The 24,319-nt window shown below is 48.5% G+C and overlaps 1 protein-coding gene across 4 annotated transcripts in view; it reads left to right on the top strand.

Moving 5' to 3' along the window:
• SMG6 (SMG6 nonsense mediated mRNA decay factor) overlaps window positions 1-24,319 on the top strand; it is a 265,269-nt gene that overhangs the window by 121,756 nt on the left and 119,194 nt on the right. For all 4 annotated transcript variants that reach the window (XM_017866931.1, XM_017866959.1, XM_017866949.1 and 1 more), the window contains 3 exons: window positions 7,630-7,746; window positions 9,623-9,791; window positions 23,779-23,980. In XM_017866931.1, coding sequence (XP_017722420.1) covers window positions 7,630-7,746; window positions 9,623-9,791; window positions 23,779-23,980 — 488 coding nt within the window. The remainder of the gene's footprint in view (window positions 1-7,629; window positions 7,747-9,622; window positions 9,792-23,778; window positions 23,981-24,319) is intronic.

The raw sequence follows: 24,319 nt of genomic DNA, 5'->3' as shown, positions 1-24,319 counted from the left end.
AAGGAGAGAGGAACAGTGGGAGTGTGAAGCTTGAGTCACAGGCGTTTGAAAATCAAATATGCAAACAACGTGGGCATGAGGGCAGACAGAACTGGATTCAGATCCCAGCTCTGGCACTCTGGAGCGTTGTTTTGGGCAGCTCGTGTAGCCTCTCTGAGCCTGTTTCCTCAAATGTCAAAAAGGAGAATAATAGTTAGGCAATCCTTTCGTAAAACTTTGAGCTAATATATATAAATATTCTTTGCCCAACATAGGTCTCAAAGTGTCTTAGTTATTATGTCTGGCCACAGTGGAATCATGTCATTCATAGTTAGATCCACAAGTGAGAGAGGCACGTGTGCCTCCTGTTATGAGCAGCAAACGCTTCTTGAACCTCTTTATGTTGCTGATTTCCAAGGATGTGAAGTCTTGACATAGCTCTTGCCCTCAAGGGGCTTAGAATTCTGTTGAGGAAATCTACTCTGTGAATAAAAATTCCAGGACAAGGTATTGCTTGTTAAGTTCCAAATAGGTGGGCAGACAGTGTGAGTGCATCAAAGAGCCTTCTCTGGGTTTTGTTTGCCCTTTTGTACCCTGTCCATTGAGGTGGCTTCTGGATGTTGTTGATGAGAGAATGTGTGGAGGTGGGAGAGGGTGTGTACAGATTTAGGGGAAGGGTGTCATTTGGGAATATGTAATTAATTTTTATACCTTCCCCAGTAAACCATCGACCCTTTTTATGATGTCATGAGGGATTCCTTAATTTTGCAGCTGCTTCCTGATTACGTCAGAGAGGAGCCTCTCACCCCACAGCCTGGAGCTGTACTCATACAAGAATTGGAAACAAATGAAGTGCGGAATATCTAATGGCTTCCACAGGGAGCGCCAGTTCAGACTTCCCAGGCCTTCTCTTGCTAGGTCTTCCTCAAGTATTTCTGACCCCCTGAAGTGTCTTTGTTCTGGAAAGACAGGACTTGGCCCGGAGCCAAGAGGGAGGGAGCCTGGGGACTCCTTGACACATACCTCTCTCCCTCCAGGTGTTTTGCAGTCCTGAGTTTCTGCCCCCTTTCTTGGATCTTGTTTGGTGAGTTGTTATTCTTCTTGAGTTTTCAGGATCCTCTGGAACCTGCTGAGAATATCCATGAGTCTTTGACCTGCTCCAGCAGTCTTCACCCCTTCCTACCCACCTCAACAGCATTATCTCCAGCCTCTTTTAATTTTTTTTTTTCTTTCTTTTGGTAGAGACAGCGTCTTACTCTGTTACCCAGGCTGGTCTTCAAATACTGGGCTCTCAAGCTGTCCTCCCGCCTCAGCATCCCAAAGTGCTGGGATTACAGGCGTGAGCCACCATGCCTGGCCTCTTTTGATTTTCTTTCTGCAGTAATTTTCAAATCTGTGCACTCCTTTTCATTCCCTCTTCTACCTTTATTATAAGAAAGATGTTACGCTTACTTGGCATTATAAACTTTATGAAGTGCTTTACATGTAATTTATCTTGCTTCAAACAAGTTCATGCTCTCTTAGCTTCCCAGGTGGTCTCCCTCATTGTTAGCTTTTTCCAGCTACCCTAATTAGTCCTAAATGCTTTAGCTAGATGAATCTTTATCAAATATTCACTCATTGCTTCATTCAAGAACCTTGAGTGAGTGCTCCCTCACTGTTGAGTCAGGTTCATGTTCCCTCTTCTGACATTGCAGGCCCTATACTTTGTGGTTCCAGGCAGAGCACAGCACACACAGTACTTTCATGCCTCGAGTAGTACATGTGGTCCCCCCTGCATCCACCAACTCCATCATTGTTCGTCTCTTCCAGCCCAGCTTAGAAGTGGTCTCTTCTGGCAGAGCATGGTGGCTCATGCCTGTAATCCCAGCACTTTGGGAGACTGAGGCAGGTGGATCACTTGAGGCCAAGAGTTCGAGACCAGCCTGGCCAACATGGTGAAACTGTGCGTGCCTGTAATTCCAGCTACTTGGGAGGCTGAGGTGGGAGAATTGCTTGAACCCAGGAGGCAGAGGTTGCAGTGAGCTACACACAATTGCACCACTTGCACTCCAGTCTGGATGACAAAGTGAGAATCTGTCTCAAAAACAAAGGTCTCCTCCATGAAACCTTCTCTGTTACATACTAGCTGAAATGATTTCCTTTCCCTCTGGTGACAGAAACATCTTACTTCCATCTTCCTTATGATATGTAGTACATTGTCTTGAATTATAGTTACTTGAGTATGTATGTATGCTTCCTGTCTTCCTTATTAGATTATCATCTTCTTGCAGGCAGGATCCTACTTTCCTTTATATCCTCCACAATTGGGCACTCACGTGTTTTCGGAATTAATGGGAGAAGTCATTTAGTTAGGAGATTGGGATTTCCTTTGCCCCCACATCTTCCTACTTTCAGAAGAGCTTTGGAAGAAAATCCAAAGAGAACACTGACAGGGAGGGCTCCTAGGAAGGAAGTTGCCTTCCACCTTCTTCTGTCTTGTCTTGGTGCACTAGGCCGTTCTTGTATTGCTCTAAACAAATACCTAAGACTGTATAATTTATAAAGTAAAGAGGTTTCACTGGCTTATGGTTCTGCAGGTTTTACAGGAAGCATTTCGGCTTCTAGCGAGGCCTAAGGAAGCCTACAGCTATGGCAGAAGGCGAAAGGGAAGCAGGCACTTTACATAGCGAAAACTGGAGCAAAGAGTAGGGCAGTGCCACCTACTTTTCAAAGACCAGATCTCACAAGATTTCAGTCACTACCACAAAGACAGCACCCAAGTCCTGAGGATGCACCCCACCATCCAGAAACCTCCCACCAGGCCCCATCTCCGACACTGGGGATTACAATTCGACATGAGATTTGGGTGGGGACAAATATTCACACCATGTCACTTGACTGTATCAGTTTAGGGAAATGTTATGACTTGCTTTACACTCAGTCGCCTCTGTTTTGCCATTGTGCATGAAGAATTTGCTTGGGTGTATTAGTGCCTGATTCTGCTGACTCATTCGTTCTTCTCCTCAGGGAATGACGTGATGAAAAGACATCTCTGCTTTTGCTCTGAGATTTTGTTCTTGTCTGGTTCCTATGCAGCGACTGCTTCCTCTACCTCCTCTTCAGCTAGCAGCTGCCACAGGGAACTCTGTGGCTCAAGCAGCAGCAGTTGAAAGATGCTCTCACTGCCCACTTCCTGTAGACAAGGAGGTTTTGGTGGGCTGCTCAGGAACTGTGCCAGCCTTGTGTCTGACTGGTAACTGACTCATGAGAAAAGCAGCCTTATGTCGGAAAGATAAGGGCCAACAAATTGCCTCCAGGTGGTGTTAGTTTGGAGGTGACTGACCATTCATTTCCTTTCTTTGGGAGGAGACAGTGGGGAGGGAATTGGTGAATAAGTGGTCTTGCCTGCGTTTTTCTCCAGCTCTTAGTGAAGCATCTAGGCAGATAGTTGGTTTTCTGTGCTAGAATGGCTCGTGGACCCCAGTGCCCTCAGAATCCCTTCTGCTGCTGTCAGAGCGTTAGACTTATGTGTCATCCATTCTGCGTCTTCTCTTCATTACTCTTCTTATGCTCCTGCCAGGAAGCTGGCTGTGTGCACCAGGGGAAGTATGATAGTTCCATCACTGCCAGATTTTTCTGTGACCAACCAAACTCCATGCCACTGTTACTGGTTTCCTTCAAATCTCTCCCTGACGAAAACACTAGAATTGATCAGAAGCAGTGGTTCTGAGCCACCATCCCTTGGCTTGGCTTAGAGGGCCCAGGCAGGTGGGCCTGCCTCCCATCCCCTGCTCTTCCCTCTCCACCCCTCCTGCCTCGCTCCCATTTCCTGCAGGAGGATGCCTTGCCATCCTGGAGCTGTCAGGCACAGCTTTGCTTTGGCAGCACAGTTGCACACATACTGGTGGGAGAGGGGACATGTTTATCACTTTTCCTGGAGATTATCTGTTTAAGCACTTCTCTGACAGTTACAATAACAAGGGCAGTGTGTTGTGTTTCCCAGCAGAAGGACACTTGCTGTTGAAAGATGTATAGCACTAATTAGAAATACATAACATCCGGCCACATGGCAGCCTTCTCCCGGCCGCTCCATTTCCTGATCTCATGCAACTTTGACGACAGTTGGTTTATGTTTTCCATGAATATATTCTCAGAAAAATGAGAAAGTCTCCCCGTTACATAGGAGCAAGAAGAATATTTCTGTCCGAGCAGGTATTTAGCCGTAGGAATGATAGGAGCTGTGGTCACCTGCCCACATGTGGGAAGGGGCAGAACCAAGTTCAGACCTCAGGTGACTTTCTTAGTAAGAAATATTTCCGTCTGACTTCCTTAGCCAAAACCCTTACCCGAAACCCTTGAGTAACTCTCTGCTTTTGGAAAGAAGGGGAAAGGCTGTTTCACAGTGTTAATGAGTTCCTCAGCTCCTGTCGTGCTCCTGCTACCTGACACAAAGCCAGAGGAACCCAGGCGAATACCAAGGCAAACAATGCCTTTTCCTCCCCCACCCCACATCACTTGTTGGCTAGGCCCAGCCCAACCCTAGGGATATATATGGGCATTCATCAGACTAGGGCCAGTTTCCTAGGTCTAGCCCCAAAGTGGGTGGACTCTGGGAATCTAGATGCTGTTTTCCTACCCACTGTGTAACGGTGAATGTTTTCAGGGAGTGGTGTCTTGTGGTTTCTAGCCTGTGGAAGCCTGCGTGAGGCCAAGAGCAGCCCATGAAGATGCTATGCACTTAGTGCATGTCTCACTTGAGGCGCTGGATCCAGGTTGCCGTGGTTACTTGGATAAATAACAATTTTCTTTACCCTATTGGAAGATTGCAGAGAGCATGTTTTATTTGTAGCCGTGTGCTCCATCATACCTAGTACACAGTCTGGCACATTCTGCATGTTCACTATATGCTTGAGGTACCACTGAGCCATGGAGAAGGGCAGCCTTCCAGGAGATGCTCCAGGTGACATGGCCAGTCAGAGGTCTGACCCCCTCGATCATTTGTGAAATCTCCACCTGCTTGATCACGGCAGAACAGTTACTGTTAACACGCCGCATCAGATGGACCAGACACATAAGCAGGCAGTGTTATTTCAAGCCTTTCTTTAGGAGGGGATTAGGGGGTGGGGAGTCGAGGTGACATAACTGTCACCAAGGACAGAGCAGTCATGAAGCTGCCTTCTAGCTGCTGCCTGGGAGGTGGCTGAGCACTTTCAGACCTACACCGAAGAGACTCCAGCTGTTGCTACCTTGCCTGGTCTCCAGACCTTATTGCAGGAGCCTTTAGAAAAGGAGCCAACCTGGAGTCCACAAAGACCGCAGATCCCATTGTTCTTAAGCAGTCCATTCTCCCCTCTGAGCCCTAGCCCCCCATCTTGAACTAGGAGAGACAGTGTAGCCTGAGATGGCCATTTGTCATAAATCTAGAACTAGGCCGGGCGCGGTGACTCAAGCCTGTAATCCCAGCACTTTGGGAGGCCGAGACGGGCGGATCACGAGGTCAGGAGATCGAGACCATCCTGGCTAACACAGTGAAACCCCGTCTCTACTTAAAAAAACTATAAAAAACTAGCCGGGCGAGGTGGCGGGCGCCTGTAGTCCCAGCTACTCAGGAGGCTGAGGCAGGAGAATGGCGTAAACCCGGGAGGCGGAGCTTGCAGTGAGCTGAGATCGTGCCACTGCACTCCAGCCTGGGCGACAGAGCGAGACTCCGTCTCAAAAAAATAATAAATCTAGAACTAGGCTCGGTGAAAGAAACCTCCCCTGTCTTATCTCTGCCCAAGCTCATGAGAGTATCTTATTGTGGCCTGTGCTTCACAAAATGCCAGTCTCTTGGAGCCAGGACACCCCACTTCATCCCTTCTAGCCTTCTGAGTGCAGGTAACTTCTGCTCAGTTGATGAGGGGGCACTAATGTTTATTCAGTGTCGGTTGCCAGGATGTGGCCTCCACTTGTCCTCTCCCAGCTCCCTCTGTTCTGGACTTACTCCTTTCTTCCCAGCTCTGTTGCTAGTTAGAGGCAGGATGTTGTCTGGGCGTGGCAATGGCCTGGACTGAGCTGGGCGGTACTGACAGTGCTGCTGCCTGTGGGGAGGGTGAAGGGGAGAAGTTGCTAACTTTTCTTGACAACTTACATATCTTCCCCTTTCCTGCTTTCCATCCTCCCTCTTCTTGGCTCTTGGATACTTGTTTTCTTTCTAACAGAGGTTTAGGGCCTTAACAGGACAGGAATGATGAGACTGGTCTATTCTACTCACATGGATTGTTACCACTTCCTTAACTGCCTGCCACAGTTGAGTTGGAAAGTCAGAGGGTGACATCTGGGACCAGTGGGCATCTGCAAGGATGGTGGGAAAGCCACAATCAGAGAATGACTACCCTGATGCTATTTGTTTGTTGGGCCCTTCTGAGCAGCAGCCTGTTCCTTGTTACGCCCAGTACTTTCAGAAGTGATTTGGGGCTGGCTTTGTGTACTCCAGTCATACTTGCTCCTGGGGCAAAGATGGTAAGGAACCACTGTGGTTGGGTAATGTCTCTTGGAGTAACAGCTTCAATGAGGCCCCATTGACAAGATTGGTGAGCTGATGAGAGGGCTCCCCTTGGCTATTGAGGTTAAAATACAGGCAGGGACAGAGATCAGACATTTAGCTGATTATCCTTTTAACACTTGGAGACTCTGAGAGTTCTCCTGTAATAGAGAGGGAATTAACAGATTAGCTGCTGCCAGAGCCGGTGAGCCTGGCCCCGAGTCTGTCTCCTGTGGGTGTGTGGCGTCTCCTTGGAGGCTGTGTGGTCGACTGCTGCCTTCTGTGTGTCGCCAGCTCCTCTCGAGTTCAGATGACGTGGCTTTCAGAGAAGGCCACTGGTGAGGAGTAGGTACAGGCAGGCTTCTGGGAGTACGTCACATAGCTGCCACCAAAGAGTAAGTCTGCCCACCAACAAGATGGCTCCTTTCGGTGACCTGGAGCCAGAAGGACGTTAGTTAGCCAGGCTGAAAAAGTAACGGAAAGAGGGTACTGGGATTGGGAGCCAGATTTATTTTTTAGCGCTAGGGGAAGGAATTTGTGAAAACAAAAGCCAACACTGATTAAGTGCTTATTATGTGCCAAGCACTGTTCTGCATAAAATTAACTCATTCCATGAAAGTCGATTATTTGTGTCATGTGTGTTTTCTTAGGAGGAGGGACATGGAGAAGGTAAGGATGGGACTCAAGTTTGGTGATTCAAGAAGATCATTTTTAAATGTATATTTTTCCAGTCTTAACTGATGACTTTGCTCCTGTTATACGCTAGAGAGACTGAGTTACTTAAATCTGAGTTCTTGTTACGATAGCTTTACATTATCAGTAGGTAGCTAAAGGCAGAGACCATGCAACTCCAGCTCAGACTGCCCTTCTTGAGGTAACTGTTCCTGGGAAAGTGATGTCGAATTGATAGAGGTGACCCTTATCATCGTATTGAACGCATATACGTATGCCAGACCTCGTGTTAAGTGCTTCACATGAGTCTGTACTTGGCCTATGACGACTCTGAGAGGGGAATATTACTAGCCCTAGTCTTCAGTGAGGAAAAGGAAGCTCGGTAACACGGCCAGTGTTGTGCATCTTGTAAGGCAGGGAAAAGTAGCCCTTGTCCCCCTGGGGTGCTGAAAGTTTCATTTGCTTCTCCTCAGACTGCTTCTCAGAGGAGTGCCGCTCTGTGATCCAGGAACAAGCTGCAGCTCTGGGCTTGGCCATGTTTTCTCTACTGGTCCGGCGCTGCACCTACTTACTTAAGGAGTCCGCTAAAGGTAAGCAGGAGGAGTCCCCAGCCTGGTGGGCTTTCCAGTTGCCTGACCTTGTCAGACCTCACAGTGCCTTGCTGCTTTCTCGGTGTCTTCTCCCTGTAGTCTCCATTCTTCCTTTTACCTACATGCCCCTCTTCCTTTTGCCTGCCTAACTAGTCCCATTTCCTTTTACAGTCTGATGGCCTCTAAGGCCCTCTTCTCCTTTTTGTAGACTCTTTCCTCCCTTTTTTCTTCTTTAGTAGTTAGAATTTTCACTGTACCTATAAGCTGCTGCATGTTCCTGCATCTTCAGGAAACCAGAAAAGTTAGTTTCCATAATCGATGTTGTGTTTTCCCCTTTATCTTTGTGTGGTACCTGGTGAGTTGTGTAACCACTGTGGAACGGCCATCGTGGGAGACTCACTTGACCAGATAGAGCAGGTGCTATTTTTAGCCCTTAGGTTGAGACAGCATCCCATATCCTTTAAGGCTGCCCTTAGAAGTCTAAGCCTGATTGCCGTAGCAGTAGAAGATAGGGCTGAAGGTTACACCTTTCTTTTCAGCTCCTAGATCAATATTAGTGACTTACTCAGACCCCACTGTCACCCCATGCCACACTAACCTTGTGAATGCCTCCAGCTTCGGAGGCTGCTTTTTTTTTTAGGGACAGAAGGGCAACTTTTTATTTTGAAATAACTTCAGATTTACAGAACAGTAGCAAGAATAGTGCAGACAACTCATATACCCACCACCCAGATTCCCTGGTTAACATTTTACCATGTGGCCTTACGTTCGTCTTCCCATACACACATACTTAAGGTTATTATTTTTCTTCTGAACCATTTGACTTTAAATTAGAGTTGCTGGCCCTTTACCCCCCAAATACTTGACTCTGTATTCCTAATAATAAGGATATTCTCTTAATGACAATTATCAAAATCGGAAGTCAGCATTGATAAAATACTATTATTGCATTCACAGACCTTATTTAGTTTGTGCCAATTGCCCTAATTTCTTCATAGCAAAGGGAAAACAAAGTTTTTTTCTTCTCTGGGATCCAGTGCAGGAGCACACATTGCACTTAGATATCTGTCATCGTGTCTCTTTGGTGTCCTTTAATTTGGGATGGTTTTTCGATCTTTTTTTGTCCTACATGTCCTTGTCTTTTTTTTTTTTTTTTTTTTTTTTTTTTTTTTTTTTGAGACAGAGTCTCGCTGTGTCGCCCAGGCTGGAGTGCAGTGGCGTGATCTCGGCTCACTGCAAGCTCCACCTCCCGGGTTCACACCATTCTCCTGCCTCAGCCTCCTGAGTAGCTGGGACTACAGGCGCCTGCCACCGTGCCTGGCTAATTTTTTATATTTTTAGTAGAGACGGGGTTTCACCGTGTTAGCCAGGATGGTCTCGATCTCCTGATCTTCATGATCCTCCCGCCTTGGCCTCCCAAAGTGCTGGGATTACAGGCATGAGCCACCGCACCTGGCTTTCCTTGTCATTTTTGAAGAATGTAAATCATTTGTACAGTGTCCCACAGTTTGGGTTTGTCTGATGTTTCCTTATGATTAAATTCAGGTCATGCAGTTTTGGCAAGAACTCTGGTGCCATCTTGGTACTGTGCTGAAGGAAGGCTGGAAGGGTGGGTAGAGGCCAGAGGAGAGGCTTCAGCCAAGCCACAGGTGAAGCAGAAGCAGTGGTGTCCAGGGGCAGACCCCGTACACTGGTTCTCTGTTTGTCCTACTTTTCAGAATCCTCTTAGGTGCTGGCGCTTATCCTCGCTTCCGGGCCCATCTTTCCTGTGGACTTGGTCTCCCTTCCCTAAGAACTTGCTGCCGTCCCAGCACCCCAGGCCTCACTCGGGGGCTACAGCAGACATAGGCCCAGTTCTCACCCTTTGCCTCTGCAGCTCAGCTGTCCTCTCCTGAGGACCAGGAGGACCAAGATGACATCAAGGTGTCTTCCTTTGTCCCGGACCTGAAGGAGCTGCTCCCTAGTGTCAAAGTCTGGTCAGATTGGATGCTCGGCTACCCAGACACCTGGAATCCTCCTCCCACATCCCTGGATCTGCCCTCGCAGTGAGTTGACCTGCCCATTGCTTTAGCACCACTGACCTGGGCCTGCCCGTATTCCTCCATCTCCCCTCTTCACCCTGCTCTGTTTCTTTCTGCCCACAGCTTGCTTGCTTCTCTGTTTCTTCTTTACTTGAACTTTTTTTGAACACCTTCCCTGTCCTCTGATGTTTCAGATTATTTTTTCCTGTTCTCCAGGCTTCTTCCCTCTCCTCTCACACTCACTCTTTCCTCTCACTCTCCATTTTGTTATTTGTTCTTGCTCTCCCTCCCTCATCCTCACTCCGTATTGTGCATACTCACCATCTCTGCAGCCTCTGGAGTCTGGATTTGTGTGGATATGTATAAGGCTTTGTTTCTTTCTCTTACTAGCTTTTCTGTGCATCTTGCTTTTTTTTTGAGACAGGGTCTCACTTTGTCACCCAGACTGGATGCAGTGGCACAATCTCAGCTCACTGCAACCTCCACCTGCCAGCTCATGTGATCCTCCTGCTTCGGCCTCCTGAGTAGCTGGGACCACAGGTGCTAAATCACCACGCCTGGCTCATTTTTTGTAATTTTTGGTAGAGAAAAATATGTATTTTTTGCCATGTTGCCCAGGCTGGTCTTAAACCCTTGAGCTCAGGTGATCCACCTGCCTCGGCCTCCCAAAGTGCTGGGATGACAGGCATGACCCACCACGCCCGGCCTTCTCTGCATCTTTAAGGCTCTCTCACTGCTACTTGTGCTGCATTCTGCACTTTGTCTCCTGGCATGGCAGCATGTGAGGAGGCTGAGTGCAGGCACATTTCTCTTCCATTCACTCATGTCCTGTCTTCTCACCATGCCCCTGCCCTCGTCTCCGTCTTCTCACCATGCCCGTGCCCTCGCCCCCTGTCTTCTCACCATGCCCCTGCCTTCATCCCCTGTCTTCTCACCATGCCTCTGCCCTCGTCCCGTCTTCTCACCATGCCCCTGTCCTCGTCTCCATATTCTCACCATGCCCGTGCCCTCGCCCCCTGTCTTCTCACCATGCCCCTGCCTTCATCCCCTGTCTTCTCACCATGCCTCTGCCCTCGTCCCGTCTTCTCACCATGCCCCTGCCCTCGTCTCCATCTTCTCACCATGCCCGTGCCCTCGCCCCCTATCTTCTCACCATGCCCCTGCCCTCACCCCGTCTTCTCACCATGCCCCTGCCCTCGCCTCCGTCTTCTCACCATGCCCCTGCCCTCGCCCCCGTCTTCTCACCATGCCCCTGCCCTCGTCCCATCTTCTCACCATGCCCCTGCCCTCACCCTCTGTCTTTGTGTGTCATTGTGGCATCTCTCAGAGCATTTGTGTATGGGACAGAGCATTTGTGTATTGGGGGCGGGGGGCAGGTGTTGGAGTCTATGTGTCTGCCTGGATGTATTTACGTAGATCAGTTTATGTGTTTGTATGCCTTTTTCTTTTTTTTAGTTGTGGAGATAAATATATATAACATTTGCCATGTTAACCATTTCTAACTTCAGTGACATAAATTACATTTACAGAGTGTTGTGCAACTCTATATGGTTACTTCTTTTATCTTTGTCTATATCTGTGTCTGGGTTGTGTCCGACTCTGTGCTTGTCTAGGTCCATTTGTCTGTGTGTCTGTAAGTCTGTGTGTGTCTTAGTGTCTGTGTCTGAGTGCAAAGTTCTGTGTGTCTGCCTCTGGGGGCCTGTCTAGGGGTGTTTTGGTGTGCCTATCCATGTCTGTCTGTGTTTATGTGTCCGTGTGCATCCATCCAACTGTGGCCACGTGTGTTATCCGTATGTGTTCATGTGGGATGTCTATATCTCTGTGTCTGTATTTGTGTCTATACCTGTTTGTGTCTGTATATCCTGGAGTATCTATGTCTCTGTATGGGGTTCATGTGTCCCCATGGAGGTCTCTTTCTGTGTTTCCATGTCTCTGTGTCCACATCTATAGCTGTCTTTTTTTTTTTTTTGAGATGGAGTCCCGCTCTGTCGCCCAGGCTGGAGTGCAGTGGCACAATCTTGGCTCACTGTGACCTCCGTCTCCTGGATTCAAGCTATTCTCCTACCTCAGCCTCCCAAGTCGCTGGGATTACAGGCATCTGCCACCACGCCCGGCTAGTTTTTGTATTTTTAATAGAGACGGGGTTTCACCACGTTGGCCAGGCTGGTCTCAAGCTCCTGACCTCAGGCGATCCACTCACCTCGGCCTCCCAAAGTGCTGGGATTATAGGCGTGAACCACCATGCCCAGCCTTTTTTTTTTTTTTTTTTTTTCTTTGAGACAGAGTGTTGCTTTTGTTGCCCAGGCTGGAGTATAATGGCGCGACCTCAGCTTACTGCAACCTTGGCCTGCCATGTTTAAGCAATTCTCCTGCTTCAGCCTCCCAAGTAGCTGGGACTACAGGCATGTACCACCACACCCAGCTAATTTTGTGTTTTTAGTATAAGAGACAAGATTTCACCATGTTGGCCAGGCTGGTCTCAAACTCCTGACCTCAGGTGATCCACCCACCTTGGCCTCCCAAAGTGCTGGGATTGCAGGTGCGAGCCACCTCGTCTGGCCTTTTTTTTTTTTTTTTTTCTTTCCCAGATAGAGTCTTGCTCTGTTGCCCAGGTTCGAGTGCAGTGGCATGATCTCGGCCCACTGCAACCTCCGCCTCCTGGGTTCAAGCGATTCTCCCACCTCAGCCTCCCGAGTAGCTGGGCTTACAGGTGTGAGCCACCAGGCCTGGCTAATTTTTTTGTATTTAGTAAAGATGGGGTTTCACCATGTTGGTCAGGCTGGTCTCAAAACCCCTGCCCTCCAGTGATCCACCCGCCTCTGCCTCTAAAAGTGCTGGGATTACAGGCATGAGCCAGCATGTCCAACCAATGTATCTTTCTGATTCTGGGTCCATGTGAGTCTGAGTTTGCTTTGGTCCCATTCATGTCTGTGTCTGTGTCTGTGAGTATATGTTCCTGAATGTCTGTGTTCATGTCCATGTTTGTGTGTAACTATGTGTCTGTGTGCCAGTCTGGATCTCTCTGTTAGAGGGAGGATTTCTTTATATGTGGGTCTTCTTGTGTCTGCCTGCCTTCCCTTTTACCTACCTCCCTGTCTGTCTGTCCTCACCTGTCTCTGCCTGCCTGCCTCTGTGTTTCTCTTTGCCTCTGCTTTTGTCTGCCTCTGCTGTGTGTGTGTGTGTGCGCGCCCGCCTGTATCAGGGATCAGCATACCATGGCCCACAAGCTAATAATGGTTTACATTTTTATATGGTTAAACAAAAAATCAAATGAGTACTACTTCATGACTCATGAAAATTGTATAAAAGTCAGATTTTAGTGTCCATAAAGTTGTTTGGAATATAACCATGCTTATTTGTTTACACTGTGTCTATGGCTGATTTCACATTACAGAGCAGAGTTGAGTAGTTGCCACAGGCTGTGTGGTTCACACGGCCTAGAATATTTGCAATCCAGCTCATTACAGAAAAAGCTTGCTGACTTCAATCTCTGCCCATGTTCCATGTGTCACATTCTTTGTGTTAGTGTCACTGTGTGTGTTCATGCTTGTACAATTGTATCTCCGTGTGTGTGTGTGTGTGTGTGTGTGTGTGTGTGTAGGCTCCATCTCTGTTCAGCCCCGTTGACTGTTCATCTCTCCCTCCTGCTCACTTTCATTTTTCCCTCCCTCCCTCCCTTCTTTCTTCTTTCTTCCTTTCTCCTTCTTCCCTCCCTTCCTGCCTTTCTACCTTCCTTTCCCAGGGTCTCACTCTGTCACCCAGGCTGGAGTGCATTGGCACAATCACAGCTCGCTGCAGCCTCGACCTCCTGGGCTCAGGTGATTCTCCCACCTCAGTCTGTCAAGTAGCTGGGACTACAGGCGTGCACCACCACACCTGGCTAATTTTTTATATTTTTAAAATAGAAACGGGGCTTTGCCATGTTGCCCAAGCTGGCCTTGATCTCCTGGACTAAAGCAGTCTGCCTCGGCCTCCCACAGTGCTGGGCCTCTCTTTTGTATCTCTACTCTTCCTTAGTATCTGTTTTTCTCCGTTTCACCCCGGCCATTTCTCGTTTCCCTCTTCCTTTTATTCCCCTACCCCACATTCTCTGAGTGTGGTCTTCGGCTGGTGCTTTGTACCAAAGCTCCTTCATGCTCTGTGTTATGCATTTATGTGTGTTTCAGAACAAGCATCTCCAGTGTTCTTCTCTGGAGAGAAGTAATGCTGGAGGATAGATTATGGAGACCCTGGCTACTGTGGAGGGCACTTTTGGGGAGTAGGGAAGGGAGCTTGTCTGACTTGGGGACCAGCTATGTGAGTCTCCTAGACTCATGGGTGACCTCCAGAGGGAAGGTAAAGCAGAGATTTCTGGGCAGCAGTTTCTGTGTAGACTGTGTAGTCTGATTCTTCTTCCTTTCTTTCTCAGTTTTTTCCCTGTCCTTGCCTCAGGATGCACCTCTGGACTGTTATTAATCTCAGTCTCCCCATGCCCTTCCCACCTCTAGCTCTGTCACTGTGTGGACAGCACTCACAGCATCGGACAGTTCTCTGTATCCTGTCTGTGGGCCCTCCTAGGTTTCCAAAATGCACTCCAGGCTGAAGCCTTGGAGCTCCAAGCTGTGCAGCTGGGGCCACACAAAGGAACTGATGGATCTGCTGGCTAGGGGACAGCTGTTTCTCAGCAGTGATCCCCAAAGAGTTAACATCTACAGCCTCAAACTTTTCAGGCTATTAATCTCTAATGAGGACTAGGCAGTTGGCAGTTTTGGGAAGAAAATGCCAAGAAAGGACTCAGTTCTCCAAGTATCTAAGCCACTGCTTCTGAGCATGCACAAGAGTCACTGAGTGTCCCTTCCTTACTCTCAGGGTGGGGAGGCAGACCATGTGTTCCTGGAGCCTGGGCCTTCCCTGGGTCACCTCACCTCACAACCACAGGTCCCTTAGATAGGATTCACACAGCCCGTTTACCCAGATCCTGGGCCACAGGTCTGCTAGCTCTCTCACGCAGCATGTCTCCCTTCATCCCTCCTCCCTCTCTCACTCCTTTTTGGCTTTTGTTTGGCTGAGGAAATGGAAAGCTCACACAGGAAGTGCTGGGTCTCATTTGCTTGAGATGCTGAGTCTGTTTTCTCTTTGGATGCTGCAGCAAATGGCTCGTTGCCGGCTCTGAGCTGCTGCCCATCTTTGGGCAAGGGCTCAATCTACAGGCAGGCACGTGGTCTAAGCTACAGCCATCCCCGGCTGGGCTTCACATTCTGGGCTACAGAGAGGCAGAGGGGGTTGGGACATTTGAGTCATATTTGCTTAGTCTTCTCAGACTTCTTCACGAGGAGAGCAAATCTGACCAAATAGTATATTGAATTTAATTGCCCAGCAAATACATTACTGTAGCTGTGGATACCACTTGCTCTCTCATGAAACCAGACTGGGCTAGAGAGATCAGTGTAATAGAGAAAAACGTCTCCTCCTGTGCTCTCTTTCTTTCTCTCTGCAGTTAGGATCAGCAGCTGATTATCTCTGGAATGCAAGTTTAAGCATGAAAGAGAGGCTTTGCTATCCTGGGGCCTGACCCCAAGGCATGGCTATTTAAGGACTGGTGCCCCTGTTCAACAGAGCAAACCTGGCCTGACTACCACTGAGGGTAGTCCCACCTCAGAGCCTTCAGATCAGAGGACTGGAAAAGTGGAATCAGAATTGCACCTTCCTTCTTTTGTTTCTCATATTCTCATGTAGCTTCCTAATACTCACTGAGTAAGTACTCTGAGAGATTGGCAAGGGTATGGTGCTTCTGTGGGTTTCAAACTTTATCTTGTGCCCACCGACCTTATAGATTGAAGAGGCTTTTCTATTAAGGTCATGGAGAATAACACACCCCAGTGGTTCTGTAGATGCCGAAACTGTCACCCCCCTGACGCTTGTAAAGTCCTTGTTGCTGCTCTTCGTTTTGAAGGGTTTGGAAATGCTCTCGAGGGAGCAGGAAGGAAATGGCTGCTGTTTAGTGCCCTTTCTTGGCATGCTTTCATTGGTCTTTGCCTGCGTTTCTTCTTTGCAAAGATACATTTCTCTGATCCTAAGGTGACCAGAGAGCCTGTTTTTCCTACAAAGAGGAAGTCCCCTTTGCTTTTCCTCCAGAAACCCCACTTCCAAATGGTCTCTTGACACGTGGGACCCTTCTTTCATCTCTCTTCCTTCATTCCCTCCCTGTCTTTCATTGTTACCTTCTTTCCTTATGCAGTTAGAGAATCTTCTTCTCTAGAAGCACAGCATCTTCCCCTCTCTGGGGGGAATTCCAGGGTTCATCATTAGTTTCCTTGGTTCTCTCCTTTTCCTTCCAGTCAAGTCCATAGTAGCAGGCACATGTGGAACACTTAGGGTGGTGATGAGAGTATTGCCGGCACTGCAGAGTGAGGAGGGCAGGATTGCTGGGCATGGGTGCCTTCCCTCACTGTGGCACTTATTAGATCTGTGTGCTAGAGCCAGCATGTATGGAAGCAAGTTGATTTCCCGTTTGTACCCGTTAGGGATTATAACAGAATGGCTTCGTAATCCCAGGAGTTTGTTGGTATAGAGGATTATAGCAGGATGTGGAGAGTGGTCTGGGGCCACTGTGAAAGTGGGTGTAGAGTGCTTCGTCTATTTAGAACAGACTGCTGTGTTTGGAGGGCCCATCTACTTGCCCCATCTGCTAGCAGAGTTTGTGTTCCCTTCTACACCAAGCCTCTGGTGAGAAGGGAGAGGCAGCTGCGCCCCTACTTCGTTCGGCAAGTGAGCACAAGCAAAGTCATGCTAGAGAGTAGTAGAGCTACAGGCTTCATGAACCTGAGCATAGTGACCCCTTGCATCCCAGGACCTTTGGCAAGGCTAGGGCAGTGGGACAGCCTACCTCATTTCAGTCTCTGCCGAGGCCAAATCTTCACTTATCCTGATCTCTAGTTCTCAGTAAGTGAAAGAGTCAGGGGACTTTGAGAACATCCAAACCTAGCCCAGCTGTGGCAGTTGGTTTATTGCTTTCAGCTGGTACTTGAACCCAGGTCCTAGTCTTGGAGGCTTTCCCAGGTTTAATCCCCAGAGCTTTCTCTGCAGCTGTATGACACTGCGCTGACCCCGAATGAGGATAGGAAAATAGAACCAGTGCCAAGCCAGAGTCTCTTTTTCATTTGGAGTCTGGCTGTCTGCCCATGACCAGGGTTACATAATGGGAAACATAGCTGGGGCTCTGGAGAGCCCGCGTTTCACCAGGCTGCCCAGACCTTCGCATTCTGATGCTATATATCTTCCTAATTGTAGCTCGGATGCATTTATCACACTGTTGGATTGGAGTACTGTTTAAAAAAAAAACTCTAGAAATTCTTGTACTTGCTGCTTTTCCATGGTTCATCTTCCATAGTCTATAGAGCACAGTGGATAAGGGTCGTAGGGAGCCCTCTGAGGTCTTGTCACATAGGGAGAAAGAGGGATACATAGGGCATATGCAGTAAGCTGACTTCCTCAGGGAGCTTCCATGTGTTGACTCTGTAGATGAGAGAGAAATTCTCAAGTTGAAAACAGCTAGTTCACTCACCTTCATAGGGCAGCTCTGAAATAAGAACTAATCCCAAGTCTAATCGGCACCCCTTCAAGGACGCTTAATACGTCTTCCCAAAAGGGCATTTTAGGAGGTCACTGAGTAATAGTCCATCAGCACTTCCCTGAAGGAAGTGGTGGTGACTGTGGGAAGCCCCTTTGCTACCCTGGCTCCCCACCCAGTCTCCCTGGCTCCGGGTTGGGGCGTTAGCACTGCAGCCTGGCACCAGGGGGTTCCTCTTCCTCCAAATGCTGAGTGTGGGGCACACGTGATCTCTCCCACGGCAGGAGCCCCTGTCCCCTCCCCACGCCTCCCATAGGACTCCTTGTGAGAGGAAGGGGCGTTGGCCTAAGGCTCCAGTCTGACCCCAGCAGGGTACAGCAGCTGACCCCAGGGAGAGTACTTTCCAGCTCTGAGCTGAGGTTATTTGGGTCCAGTGTGTGCTAAGCTAAGAAGACGTGTTGGAGTGGTTACAGCTAAAAGTTTGGAGAGGCAGGAACCGTGAGAATCCGCACCAGGGAGGCCGCCGAGGGCTCCCCTCATGCCGTGGAGATGTCAGGATCCCCTAGGGGCTGCTCTTTCCCAAACACACAGTGCTGATGGGTTTAACACACCACAGTGGTACGACAGAGGCTGTACACACGAGTGTAGCTTTGGAGAACTGAAATCAAATAAGGCACCGACCCCATACATGTTGGGGGCAGTGGATGGTAGAGGTGCTCTATACTTGAGAAATCCTGGAATGAGGTTACTGTGACCTATTGCTGGTCATGGGGTTCCAGCTGCCCTGCTTAGAACGTGGAGAGGTTTATATTCTTGCAGTAGGGCAGGATGTCTAAGCTTCAGAATTGATTTGCCCTTTTGGGAAAAATTGATTTAGGGTGAGTACTCTCCCAAAGGCCCAAGTTGACTTGTTGGTATAAACGAGAAATATAGAAGGGATTATCTTCACCTAAGTCTTATAATCTGTAGTGGCCGGTCACCCAGTAAACATCTTATTCTTAGAGGATGGTATCTTGCTGCTCCTATCTTAACTCCTGGAATGGTGACCTTTGATACCTTTGTCTCTTCTTTGTATCGTGTGGCATCTAGATGACGTGTTGTTGCTAGAAATCTCCAGGAGCTGCATAGAATTCTCCCCGTCTCCACCCCAACCCTGGGTCTGTTGAGCTCCCTGGCACTGAGGTACCAGAATCAAATCCTTAGCCTGCTGCAGACAGAGTTGGCATGACATCTTGACTTTCCAAGAGGCATGCTGAGCCATTTCAAGCCCAGGTATTATTCTTATAACTCTGCCAGACTTACTGGATTCAAGTCCATTTCTGCTGTTAGCTGCTGACTTCCCGCAGTTTTCTCCAGTGAAGTGAGAAGTTCTCCAGGGCAACAGTGGTCTTATGTTAGCCTCTGACCCCTGTGTGGAGAGTTGTAGGCTAGGATGTAATGGCCCACAGGGAAACAGTTTGAAAAAGCAGATATTGCATGTCTCAGGTGTGGTTCTCTTGTTATAGCCGTTTGTCTGTCTTTGTGTCTGTACCACATGGGTGTCCTCTTTTTCGGCTTCCTGGTGCCTAGCTTCTGTGCCATCTTGGCTGTATTTCCAGATCTCCTCACTCCAGGAACCAGAAGAGCCAACTTGTTTCCCATCTGTACTGCTTCTCTGATCTTCCATAGCTCTGAAACACAATGCACGGCTTCTTCTCACTCAACTCTTTCCGGGTTTGTTCTGCAGCTGTGGAGTTTGAATGTTAGTGTTTAAACAAGCTGGTATTACACAGGAAATGGCCACCTCCACAGGCCCCAGCAGGCTTGTAACGTGGGGTCATTGTACTTGATATTAATCACCAGTCAGCTTGTTCCCCCAGTAAAATATGAAGGAGTGTGTGAGTGCTTCGTCCTCCTTAGACTTGCCAGAAAGATGGACTGAGTCTTGGTCAGGCGTTAGTGCTCCAATCTTTTCGGACTCTCTCCTCCTCTCAGTCCTGCCCCAGTGGAGCTTTCAGAAAAAGTCCTGCCTGACCCCTTCCCTATGAAGCTGGCAGAGTCCCTTTCTGAGCTCTGGGCAAGAAGGTAGATTATTGTAGTGTAACGTGTCTCACCTGGCATTCCTTAATCTGTCAGAGGATGCTGCAGTTGGATAACCTCTCCTGTGAGAAAAGCAAAATTTTAGGCACACAGAAACCTATGGCCCCTCTGAGAGCAGGGCTTCTCAGTTCCCTGGACTTCAGCTGCCTTTCTATAGCTATTTGCAGAACTCACCTCAGCCTGAAGGGTTAATCTGATTCCCCGAGTCAATATCCCCCAAACAACCAGCCAGGAGTGTGTGTTGGTTTGTTTCTGTGAAATGTGTTTCCCCAGTCACCTGGGCTGGCCTGGGCTGCATTGTATCGGCCAGCAGCTGCACTGCACTCAAACTGACAGATACATTAAACCTTGGAATTCTGAGGCAATAAAAAGTAAATTAACTCTTATTTTTTTCCTCTCCTGGTGGACTAAGTGAATGCATGTCTGTAGGGAAGCAAGTGAGCCTTGGTTCTGAGTGCATACTTGTAACTAGTCACTGCTGGTTTGTCCCAAACTAGGATCTGGCTTTCAGACTCCAGCCAGGGGTCTGCTGTCCTGGTGTGTGGTGTGTTCTGTGGGGTTGGGCCAGTGGGTCACCTTGCAACTGTTGATCCCTGCTCACTAATCACATCACAGCTGCTGAGAGACTCCCTGGCCTTCATTCTGGGAGCCATAAACAGGCTCATTGGACCCAGTTTCATATTCTCCGGCTGCTTTGTGTCTGTTTGGGGAAGAATCCACCCTAACTTTAGTGGGATATTGTGGGCTCTGGGAATATCCCTAAAATGTACATTGAACCAGAACAAACCAGAAGGACCTGCCTGAGCCCACAGCACTCTAGAGGGTCCATTTAGAATCAAAAGTTGTTTGAGATTATTTGGGAAACCTTTTGGGAAGTTATTTCCCAAGCATTTCCAAAAGAGTGGCAGCTCTTTACAGATCCTCACCCCACCCGAATTTGACTTTTGGCTCCTTGGCCCAGGCCAACCTTGAATCCACAGGGTCCAAGGACTGCTGTCGGGTGAAGGTTAGAAGGTGCTCCTGGTTGGGATGAGGAATTAAAGCAGGAAAACGTTAAGCTTTTCTCCTTCTACAGACAGGAAATCCTATGTTCACCCACAGAACTGACCTCCCAGCCCAGAGGCCTGATTGGGGTAAGATGAGGTGATGTTGCCCAGCTTCCAGGAATTACCTCATCCTTTTGCAAATATCTTAACTTTTGAGTTCAGACATCTCACCTGGTTTTTCAAAGCACCTCTTCCTTTGAGTTTCCTGACACTCCCTCGCTCCTGTAGAGAGTCACTGTGTAGCCCGTGGGTCTCTGGGTAGTTGTGTTCCTGTCTGTGGTGTTCGATGAAAGGAGATAACTGATGACATGAATGTGAACTGAGTTTGGGTGATCCCACTGAAACACCAGAAGAAGGCAGCTACTCACAACCAGAGTACAAGACCAATCGGAATTAACCAGAGCAGAAATGACCTCTCGTTGAAGACTTTGTGTATTTCCTGGGTTCTGCACAGTCTAGCTTGGCTCTTGGACCACTTTTCTTTATATTTCTGAGTTGGGAACTCTGGGCACTCCCTATGTCTTTTGGCATCAGCTGCTGTCTTACAAATCAACATTGAGGTAGGGATTCTCAGCCACCTTATTTTTGCAGTGAGTCTTAAGGTTTTGGTACAAGGTGGGTGGTAATGGGCAAAAAGGCATATGTGGGCAGGGGTCCCTAGTGGTGGCCAGCAGTCTCTGGGAGGAGTCAGTTTTGGTTTATCTGAGCCTTAGGGGACAGGAGAGCATGGTAATGAGAACCACATGGTACCACATATTTCTTCATCTTGGATCCAAGATGGTAGGGGTGGGAGGATGAGAGAGGGATGTGGGGCCTCCCACTGTGGCAGCCGTGGGTAATTTTCGGCCGCCTCTCTCTGGCTAGGGATGCTGCTGCCCACACCACCCCCAACCCCCAGCTATGTCCTGCAGCAGCCTTGACCTGCACAGCACCAACCAGGGCCCCCAAGCCAAAAATTCAGCTGGGAGACTTTTCACCTTCTTCCTTCTCACTGTCGTCTTTCCTGTTTATTTTCCAAATTGCTGCTCTGCAGCCGAGCAGTGCCTGTTGGCCAAAGCTCACCAGTGCTGTGGGATCAGACTCAGGCAGTGGGCTCAAGTGGCCAGCAGGGCACTGGGGGAGGAAGCGGGGAACTGGAAGAGCCTCCCTGTGCGTCTCCCATGGGCAGCACTAACCTCGGAGGCGGCCCTGAGCAGTCCTATCACATCCGGTGCTTGTCTCTGCAGCCGGGACCGGAGGATAAACTATCAGGGCTGTGGGGCAGTGCATCATTCCTCTTATTATTTTCTTCTCTGCAGATGGGGTCGTGGAAAGTTCAGTTCCTTTTAACCCTCGAAGTTCTGTTTATTCTACAGCTGGTAGCCTGAATGCCGCGTTTCCCATTACATCACAAAGGAGCTCAGGCAGATCTCTGCACAGAAACGTGTTGCAACTGTTTATTTTTTTCCATATTTAAACATTTCTGACAGCCAAACCCGGCTGAGCCAAAAGATGGAGCTTTGTGAATGAGTCTGGTTGTCGGTGTCTGCGCTGAGAGAGGCTTTAGAAAACTCGTCCCTCCGGTGATTCTTCCCAAACATGTTCTTTTTCCTGGTAAAGCCTGTGAAGCGAGTTACTTCTGCAGTACACGTGTGTTGATTATGTGCCGTTGTGTGATTAATGGGGCTGTGTTCTGCCTGGTTCCCAGGACACTCTTGAAAACAAGATGTTTCATTTCATTGCCTTTTCCTAGTGCAATGATTACAGTAAATAAACCAGTGCAGCCTCCTTCCACCTGGAGCCAGTCAGGGAGTTCCCATCCCTCTGTTCGACTTTCTTCCCCACTGTCACCTTCAGTGGCATGTGCCTTGAATGCTTTCTTTTCTGCCGTCTCCCAAAGATTCTCAGTCTCCAAGAGAAACAGATTGCTTAGATCTGAGACCCCTCCCTGTTAGGACTCATAGGCAGTAACTCCACTGGGGAGATTCTTCTTGGTTGTTTTTAGTGAGAGGGTCTCACTGTGTTGCCCAGTCTGGTCTTGAACTCCTGGCCTCAAGTGATCCTCCCTTCTCGTGTTCCCAAAGTACTGGGATTACAGGCGTGGCCCACCACACCCAGCCCAGGATGATTCTTACAGCTCTCTTTACATATTGCCTCTTGCCACTCTAGCTCGTGAATCTAATTGTGAAGCTTGTCTTTGTATTTCTCCTATGGATCTCTCTTCTTTTAGAGTAAAACTTAGCATCCATAGGATACTGTCTGTTCCAGACTCCTAGTTAGGTGCTTCCCTGGAGAAGAAAGCCAAGTCTGGAGCCTTGGCTGGCCCTATGTCTTTACCACAATTTGTAGTATCCCTGGGTAGGCAAAAAAAAAAAAAAAAAAGGCCTTATGGATCCTCAGCACCCACCGAAGCAGGACTCTGGCCCACAGTCGATTTTTGACAAGTGATGGTGACAGAGAAATGAACCTCCTTTTTTATAATTCTACCCTGAAATTGAATTAGGGAGAGCCAAACTTCGCAGTTTCAAGGTTTCTTCTCAGATTCAACCAGGACCTGGTGATACACAGTTAAGCCAGCCAGCCAGCCGTCCCAGTTTGCCCAGGACTGGGGGGTTTCTGGGGATGTTCAGTGCTAAAACCGGGACAGTCCCACACAAACCAGAATGGTTGGTCACCCTGTATCTAACCTTCCACACGTGAGAGAAAGGAGGAGAGGCATGGAATGGCTGAGACAGCGCTAATGAAGTGTGTAAGAGGCTTTACCTTCCTGTGAGGATCTTGATGGGCCAGGAATGAGGTTTTTGTTTGTTTGATTGATTGATTGATTGATTGCCTGCCTATATGTAGGGAAGAGATTTCTAAAGCATTGTAGGAGGAAAACCTGCATGACTCTTGCTGTATTGTGACTAGACCCGCCATGGCTGTGGCTGGGGGAGGAGAGGCTGGTGCTCAGTTGCTGTCTGTATGGCATATACTTGGCTGGACAGCGGTGGGGAATTCTGGGAGCAGCCTCAGGCACTGGGTGTCTAGAGTGTTTGAGTAAGCGTCTCAGGCACACTGTCTGGAAAGATGACAGGACCCTGCATTAGGCAACTGATTCTCTAAATTCTTTTTCCTCTCTGGTGAGGATTACAAACTCCCCCTAATCAATTTCAACTTTGCGTAGATCCACATACACATACCTTAGATTGCTGCCTTGGGCACAGTTATGTTTCCTACCATTTGGGATATGATTTCCTGGCAGATGCCAGCCTAGACAACATTTGCTGCAAGTACTTCCCTGCTCGCAAGTACTGAGAATTCTTTTTTTTACTGGCTCCTCTTTAGAGCTGCTCTTTTCTTACTTTATTTCTCACAGTGTTGCTGTGGATGTGTGGTCGACGCTGGCTGATTTCTGTAACATACTGACTGCAGTGAATCAGTCTGAGGTGCCACTGTACAAGGACCCGGATGATGACCTCACCCTTCTTATCCTGGAAGAGGATCGGCTTCTCTCGGGCTTTGTCCCCTTGCTGGCTGCCCCTCAGGACCCCTGCTACGTGGAGAAAACCTCGGATAAGGTCAGCCCCAGGCCAAACATCCCTCCCCATTTGCCCCTCCTCTTAATTCTCCAGACTTTTTTATTCTTGGGAAGTTTTCTGTGCAAATGGAACATGATTAAGTCATTGAGAAGGGTGTTAAGGGAAAATATCGACCTTTTAGCCGCTGACATCCAGCTCTGTGTCCTGAAAAAAAAAAAAGCCCTCTCGACTTCCTTTGGTGTGTGTGTGTGCTCGCTGGCATGTTGTATATACGATCATTTCCTCACTTGTTTAAATAGTGCAGCTTGTGTTGGCAGTGCTCTCACTCAGCTCCAAATGGTTTGCATCATGCTCAAAGCACCCTCCTTTCTCCCCCCT

Source organism: Rhinopithecus bieti, unplaced genomic scaffold (genome assembly GCF_001698545.2).
Source record: "Rhinopithecus bieti isolate Rb0 unplaced genomic scaffold, ASM169854v2 scaffold_22, whole genome shotgun sequence".
NCBI classification, from domain to species: Eukaryota; Metazoa; Chordata; class Mammalia; order Primates; family Cercopithecidae; genus Rhinopithecus; species Rhinopithecus bieti.
Note: the sequence above shows the minus strand (reverse complement) of the source record. Positions and strands in the feature narration are given on the sequence as shown.